The 7,672-nt window shown below is 39.1% G+C and overlaps 1 protein-coding gene across 2 annotated transcripts; it reads left to right on the top strand.

Annotated features, from left to right (window-relative positions):
- The first annotated feature begins 5,682 nt into the window (after positions 1–5,682).
- Positions 5,683–6,542, top strand: LOC135697624 (uncharacterized). Of its 2 annotated transcripts, none has more exons than XM_065217407.1 (4): positions 5,683–5,789; positions 5,845–5,972; positions 6,059–6,237; positions 6,297–6,542. In XM_065217407.1, exons 1-4 carry the CDS (start codon positions 5,687–5,689, stop codon positions 6,457–6,459), a joined length of 573 nt encoding a protein of 190 aa, XP_065073479.1. In that variant the 5' UTR covers positions 5,683–5,686; the 3' UTR covers positions 6,460–6,542. The 2 variants fall into 2 exon arrangements, with proteins under 2 accessions (XP_065073479.1, XP_065073478.1); XM_065217406.1 differs by having other exon boundaries at positions 6,026–6,237.
- Positions 6,543–7,672: the final 1,130 nt, after the last annotated feature.

The raw sequence follows: 7,672 nt of genomic DNA, 5'->3' as shown, positions 1-7,672 counted from the left end.
AGTAGGTTATCTGGATTTGTCCTGGAGGTCAGTTGAATTTAAAATTAAACTATTTCGATTCGCCTAAGTTATTTTCCTGATGGCCTCCATGGCATTATCAACCTCTTTTTGTTGATGAGTTAAAAATGATTTTCTGTAATGTAAACTCGGTTTGTTGCTGGTTCGACTGAAACCCGATGCAAAGTTATGGCTGGCAGCACTTTTTCATCTACTTCGCATTCGCAAGCTATAGCTTTGCATCGAGACTTCGGATTAGTGGTGCGAGGGCAATAATGACGACACGAGTCACGCGTTCATTGACTCTGTTAGGCATTCTCAATGCTCATTCATGATAATGGCCCATGAATGATTTCAGATAATGTCGGCAGTTTCTATCGATCATCGCCGTTTTCTTTTTGTTGTGATTTTAGAGCGCCAAACATTACGCAACTTAATTAGCTTTATATGCCTATTCAGTAATTCTTTAACACCATCGTCAAACCATGATAAAACTGCTATGCTGCTATCTATTTCTACCGACACCGGCTGTAATCGGCCCAGGGTATGACGATTCCCAACGATAATAGATGGGCAATAGAAAAACAAATAGCCAGGGACGATATAATTCTTCGGAGGTGGCATGGCACTGGATTACTTTGACGCGTTTGGTTGACAGCAATTTGATAAGTAATACAACGCACTGATAAGAGCTCTCCCCGTATTGGGTAAACAATTAGCTAAACATCTTACTGTATACTGGGTAAGGTGGGATCATTGAAATCGAAAGTTAACTTTTCGGCTTGAAAATGAGTAAAGGTGTAAATCAAGAATAAAATAAAATATTTTTATATGAATAAATCTAATTTTTCAGACTCAAATAGGAAGGAACCAACGAATTACGACGAGTGCTGAAAAAATCGAATTTTGCAAAGAGTTGCATGAAAAATTTTTTGCACTCAAAAGAGTGTCGACACCGTCGACACGGCTGGTGCTTCCACATATTTGTGTTGAGAAAAATCAAGATTTATAAAATTTTCCCAGCGGTTATGATCTTCCGGATTTTATGTGTGGTTATTTGAGCTGTAAATCAGTTCAAATCTGTAGATAATCGTAAAATAAGAAATTTATAAGATGTGCAATAAAATATACATTATTTCCAGACCAACATTTAAAAAAGGTGGAAGAGCCAAAATGTAAACAAACCATATTTTGCCACACATAGAGGAACCACAAACTCAATAAACACGAATCATTTCAAATCATCCTAAATGTTTCTTTTTACATGCCGTAATTCCAATTTTCAACTCTATTTTGCATCCGATTGCTAGGCCTTGTCTAAAACCACCGACATCAGTACTAAAACTTCAAGTTATATTTGTTTAAATTGCAAAATTACTGATTCTATAGGATCTATAGTATCCTTTCAAGCTGTAGGATCTAGATTTGATATAAAAAATTTCAATCATCGACCCTTCTACGTCACTAATCTTATCAATGGAACCTAATGGAACAAAAAAATTATATATTTTAGGCGGTTTTAGCATGAATGGTTCGAAAAACATCGTTGATCGGCTGTTTTGAAAATCGAGCGAGAAAACGAGTTTTTAATTATTTTTATCGATAACGCGGAACATTCCTATACGACTCTTAAGGCCCACGCACATTAGATCCGGATCGGACGCGTTGCGACAAAGTGACAGCTAAATCTATTGTCTAACTGTCAAATTTACGTCAACGCAACGCAAACGGATCTAATGTGGGTGGCCCTTTAGATATTTAGCTTAGCGGTGCTATATGCGAGCATTACTTCATGTGTTCAGTTTTAAAAAACACTGCACCACTCAAACGTAATTTTTTGTGAGTTCATTCCGTGCATTGGTCAATAGGATGCTGCACGCTGACGTCACGAATGAACGCGATAAACCCGCATTCATCAGTTTGACATCCAGTGGCGGTTTGTTTACCTTTGCTTGTTAGTCGATTCAAGTGGATTTGAGGTTTTAAATAAAAAACAAATTAAAAGATATGATATCCGACTATGTTCGTTTGATAAATATTCCTCTCCAAAATATCTAAAAATAAAACATTCATTAAAAATTTTAAAAATTTTTCCAAGTCTTTGAAAACAAACCACTGCCAGATGTCAAAAAAGTGAGGTTAACCCAACGGTGCAGCTTCCTGGCTGGGATGCGACACATCTGAATCTCAATTTTAGATGGTCGGAAAATCTCACGTTAACGAATCAATCTACGGAAAATCTTTTTTAAACTCTTGCATCTAAATCCATCTACTCGCAATCTTTTTTGCATCAAATCATCAAAATCTCCATCAATCTTCTTTCTATCTGCTTAGCGTGCGATCATCTCACAACAGCAAAGCGATTTTTTCCTGCATCTTATACACAGAAAAAAAAAGTTGTTGAATATTACATCCAAACAGCTGCACAGAGGTCATTCCGCTGGTGATGTAATATTACGTTGCACGATGTATACCGATTTTGCGAACAAAATTACATCTGTTGATGTAATATTGTATCTGATTTCTGCTATTACATCATTATTTCATACATCAGCTTGAATTGGGTTCTTTAAGGGTATTGAGGAAAATGCATATTCGTAATCTGCATTAAAAATGGAACCCAAACCCAAAATTTCACCAATTTTGGTACACTGGAACCAACAATCAATACGAAACTAACGATTTTAAATTGGCTCACCACTTTAGTAGCTTATTGGTCCCAAGCAAACGATTAACGTACCCTATTCTAGTTGAAATTCTATTACTACACTATGTTTGTTTTGATTCGCTATGAAAGTTTGACAGATAACATCAGGGGTGTGTGGATTCATGCAGAACATGCAGGGGTGAGTGAAATAGCTTGGGACTGCTTGGGACCGTTGTTCTGGTACTGAGTGAGCCAAAAATAATAATGATTTTCTTCGGGACCCAGTGGTCTTAGAGTTACCTCTATGCTGGAACTATGTTAAATAAGAACGATTACATTTGCAAAAATCACCTAATTAGCGTCCCTCAGTGTCACTTTGTATGTGAGCGAGCTGTCAGTTTGTCAGTTTAGTGTCAAACAGTGAAGTTGTTATTTTGCTTTAAATCTTGATTTAAAAATCGAGATGAAAGTTTGTGGGTTCGAAAAAAAATATTACTGTGCTCAGAAAACGAAGCTTTTTCAGATAATATATAAAAACCGATATATTTTTCAAAATTAAAGAACCCAATTACGTTGATCGACATTACATTTTTTTTTTGCTGTGTACCCTGTAGTTCACTGTTTTACTATCGTTGTACCAACAATCAATACGAAACTAACGATTTTAAATTGGCTCACCACTTTAGTAGCCTATTGGTCCCAAGCAAACGATTAACGTACCCTATTCTAGTTGAAATTCTATTACTACACTATGTTTGTTTTGATTCGCTATGAAAGTTTGACAAATAACATCAGGGGTGTGTGGATTCATGCAGAACATGCAGGGGTGAGTGAAATAGCTTGGGACTGCTTGGGACCGTTGCTCTGGTACTGAGTGAGCCAAAAATAATAATGATTTTCTTCGAGACCCAGTGGTCTTAGAGTTACCTCTATGGTACAACGGTAGTATAACAGTGAACTTTGTATGTCTGTACAAGGTGTTAGATAGAGTCACCCAATGATAATAATAATGGGCAATGATAATAAAAAACTATAAAAAAAAAAAAACGTTACGCGAGATGAATTAATTTTAATCTATCGTTGTTTAGTTATATTTTTGAGTGCACCGCATGAGTGAAGGCCCAAACGCAATGACGGCGCCCAAGTAACAATTTTGGTTTTATGAGGGTTCTGTAGACCATGATTTGGACTTGTAGAATGCTATAAAACCTCTATAAAGCTTGCAATGTTACTTGGGCGGAAGCGGAACGGCAACGGCAGCGGAAAAGCCCGATCAGAGTAAAGGCCGGCGCACAATAGATACGTTTTCGGGTTTTTTGACAGTTAGCCCATGCATTATCTGTCAAAAAACCCGAAAACGTATTTATTGTGCGCCGGCCTTAAGCCTACTTCCCTAATAAAAAATAACCATAAACGAACGATAACCCAAATCATTGAACTATTCCACAAATGGTTTGGATGATACCCAGAACACGTCGTTAAGCAAATTAACCATACAATTTTTATTAGGGTTGTCGGATTGAAAACTAGTTAGATCCAAATTGACTTCGATTAGGCATCTTGATGTCATTAGTGACAACTCAGTGCTAACATTTGAAAACGGCGCAAAAGCCATTTGTAAACAAATGGTTTGTGGGCCCTTTACTCACTACTTGAAGTACACCCACGCGACACAACAGCAACATCGGGTAGGGGAAATTTTCCCCTTCCTGACGATGCTGTTGGTTTGCGTGGGCTCTTCGGGTAGCGAGTAAAGGGCCCACAAACCATTTGTTTACAAATGGCTTTGTGCCGTTTTCAAATGTTAGCACTGAACTGTCAAACTTTCCTTTTCCGCTAAGAGAAGAGGTGACAATACGGGGGCGAAAATGAACCACTTTTCTGTCAAACGTGAACCAGCTCCTGATTGGCCGATTTCATGTGCGTAAGATAGAGATAGAGATAGAAAAAGATAGAGATAGAAATAGAAATAAAAGAGGAAGAAGCCAATTGTCACCTCTTCCTCTTAGCTTTTCCGTTCCGTTCAAATTTGGGTAGTTTTGAAATAGCGTGTACACGGAGAAAAAATACTACCCAAAATTTGAGTCCTTTTTACTTAATTTTGAGTTGAGCCTCTCACTTGCGCTCGTTATTGTTGTCAAAAAAGGAATGAGAGGTTCGACCCAACGATATAGTTCCGCTCAATAAGTTATTTTTGAGTAAATTGCATATTATGTGAATTAAACTTAATTTTGAGTGGAATATACTTAAGAGTAGGTATTTTTAGAGCAACCGTAGCGGTCGTTGTCATTTGCGCGACTATTTCAGGCATAACATTTGATAACGGCACAAAAGCATTTGTAAACAAACATTCTAAGGCCCTTTACACGCGAACTAAAGTACGCCCACGCAAACCAATACCACTTTCGGAATGGTGATAGTTGCCCCTATGCGATGATGTTGTTGGTTTGCGTGGGCGTACTTTGGTTCGCGTGTAAAGGGCCTTAGAAGGTTTGTTTACAAATGTTTTTGTGCCGTTATCAAATGTTATGCCTGAAATAGTCGCGCAAATGACAACGACCGCTACGGTTGCTCTAAAAATACCTACACAGAAAAACAAAACTACCCTGATTTTAGGCTGTGAACCATTTGCCGAGTTAAATTTAACTCGTGGTTAAAAGTGACATTTCGAAAGTTATTCTTTATGTTCGAAAATCCCTGTGCTGTCGATCGACCGGTTTTCGAGAAGAACTCACCCACGGTTGTCAAAATTTAACTTCTTGTCTGTCAGAAATAACCACGCTCGGATAGCAGGGTTAATCGATAACTTTCCATCTGTCAAATTTTAACCAAAAGTTAAACAAATCCACCAAAATTTGGTGGTTCAGAGCCTTACTCATTATTGAGTATTTTGCGGTTAACGTGTAACCAATAGATCCCGTGTTGTGCGCGTTGTGCTCAGCTGAAATTTTCAAGGTTTTATCTACGATTTTTCCTCGAATTTTTAATAAAATTAATGATTAAATTGAAAAAAAATTAAATTTTAACAATTCTTTAGCATAAATGCCCAAAAGATCCCAAGCTAGACGTTTCAAAAACATGAGGAAGCATCAGCAGGACGAACTTCGCCGTGCCGAGCAAGCCTCCCTTGAACAGCTACTCAAAGGTAAGTTAAGGAACTGCTCCCTGACTCAGCTTATCGGAACTTTCCTGCTTTTCAGAGAAAAATCTATACCGTCCCGGAATGATGGGCAAAGAAATGCAGGAGCTCTGCAACGCGATCGAACAGTCGGCGCTGGATCACGAAATGTATCAGCAATCCAGTCGATTCAACAAAACTTTTCCCGAGGTAGGTATCTCTAAAAATCGATGTGAAAACTGGTTTTGACCTTCGTCTCCCAGGATCTGTCAGTAAACACGATGCATCTTTCCCAGGAGCCATCTGGATCAAAGGAAAAGGTTAACGACCAACCACCCTACGGTCAAACACTCAGCGAATTGCAATTCTATCCGGCAACGTCTCCCAAAAAAAGCAAGAACACAACTGGACCAAATTCAGCCTGCTGGGCAGCCGAGGACAGTGACAGTGATGGATTTTACTCGCCGGAATTCCCGTTAGTCTTATTATCGTATAATGAATCATAAAATTTCTTCATTTGATTGATTTTTGCAGCGGGCCGTGCTGCCGCCAAACACATATTGTACAAGTGGAAGTCCATCCCGAGCCACAAGCTGACGAAAAAGACAATCACAAAGGAATGGTGCAACAGATTATCTCTCCAAGAAAGCGGCATACGGTACCAGCCAACGAGTGGGACTCTATCGATGAGTTCTAAATCATACCCGAACGTTCTTTGTTGTTATCTCCGATGTCGAAGGTTTTGGTTTTGAACTAAAACCCGGTAGGTACATATTTTGAATACCTAATGTATCATATCGTTCGATTAAATATTGATATTTATATAAATCGCTTTCATTCAGTGAAATGCCGTTGTTAATCGAATGTTTTAATCAACGTCTATCCTGTAGTGAGTCGCATTTATTCAATATCAACTCTGATGGATGGCTTTGGGAGTCGATTGTTTTCTTATCAGGATATCGACGAAAGCTTCCCTGCTATCGGCCACATCATGGTTTTACTCACCAGCAGTGACTACTGCCTGTAGTCACATAGCCGCTGCATTCCATATTTCCAGATAAGCTTGGGCGCAAATGATTGGTCCATGCCAGATTTAAGGGCTTTGTTCAGGGAAGCCTTGACATTAGACCAGTTCCACACCAAATCGCGTTTCGGAAATACTCGACCTGATGTTGATGAGTACCGACCGACTAGCTGTAGGTATCGGATCGTTGCTACGATGTAATTGTCCTGTGCGAAACGTGGCTCGATTTTTTTTTTATATATCTTTATAAAGGAGACTTTTAGCCCTGGGCTGGTTCGTCTCTGTGGTGGCTCGATTCTCGAACGCTTTTCAGTCAAGTCTTCGCACTTGACAACGAGATTTTTCGTTGCGATCGGAACCTAACAACAGCCGTAAATCTACTGGTGGAGCTGTACATTCCACCTTGAGTCCGGGACAATCAACTCATCGATACTCACATGTTTTCACAGTTATAGAAAGTGCCACTCCAGTTGATGAGATATTCATTTTGAGTGGCTTCTATCTGCAAGGCGTTTATGGGCTGTTCATAAACTACGTATACAGTTTAGGGGAGGATTGGTAATCATCCACGGCCCATACAAATAAAAAATAAAATGTAGTGGAGAATTGTCTACGTAGGTCAAGAAACCCAAAAAAAAAACTGTCTACGTAGTTAATGAACACCCCCTTAACAGATTTCTCAATCCAGCAATACTGACGGGGATGACTTCACATCGTATGCTGCCATGATTAACAAACACTATGATGCGTTTCAGCTGTCCAAGCTCAATTCAAAGCTCTTCGTTTTGTCTGTGGACCTTAAACGACACGGGATGTAGACATACGAGCCAAATTGATATCGAAGTTGGAAGCCGACGAAACCGCAGTTAACGATTTGGGAAGAGCC

Source organism: Ochlerotatus camptorhynchus, unplaced genomic scaffold (assembly GCF_037179485.1).
Source record: "Ochlerotatus camptorhynchus isolate MF236.1 unplaced genomic scaffold, CSIRO-AGI_Acam_v1.1 ptg000077l, whole genome shotgun sequence".
In the NCBI taxonomy this organism is placed as follows: domain Eukaryota; kingdom Metazoa; phylum Arthropoda; class Insecta; order Diptera; family Culicidae; genus Ochlerotatus; species Ochlerotatus camptorhynchus.
This window is presented reverse-complemented; position numbering and strand designations above follow the sequence as displayed.

Excerpts from the sequence above, each read along its gene's own strand:
- LOC135697624 (XM_065217406.1), top strand. The coding sequence starts at position 5,687 with ATGCCCAAAAGATCCCAAGCTAGACGTTTCAAAAACATGAGGAAGCAT. Across the intron at positions 5,790-5,844 it reads CCTTGAACAGCTACTCAAAG|AGAAAAATCTATACCGTCCC; the intron begins GTAAGTTAAGGA and ends CCTGCTTTTCAG. Across the intron at positions 5,973-6,025 it reads TCAACAAAACTTTTCCCGAG|GATCTGTCAGTAAACACGAT; the intron begins GTAGGTATCTCT and ends TTCGTCTCCCAG.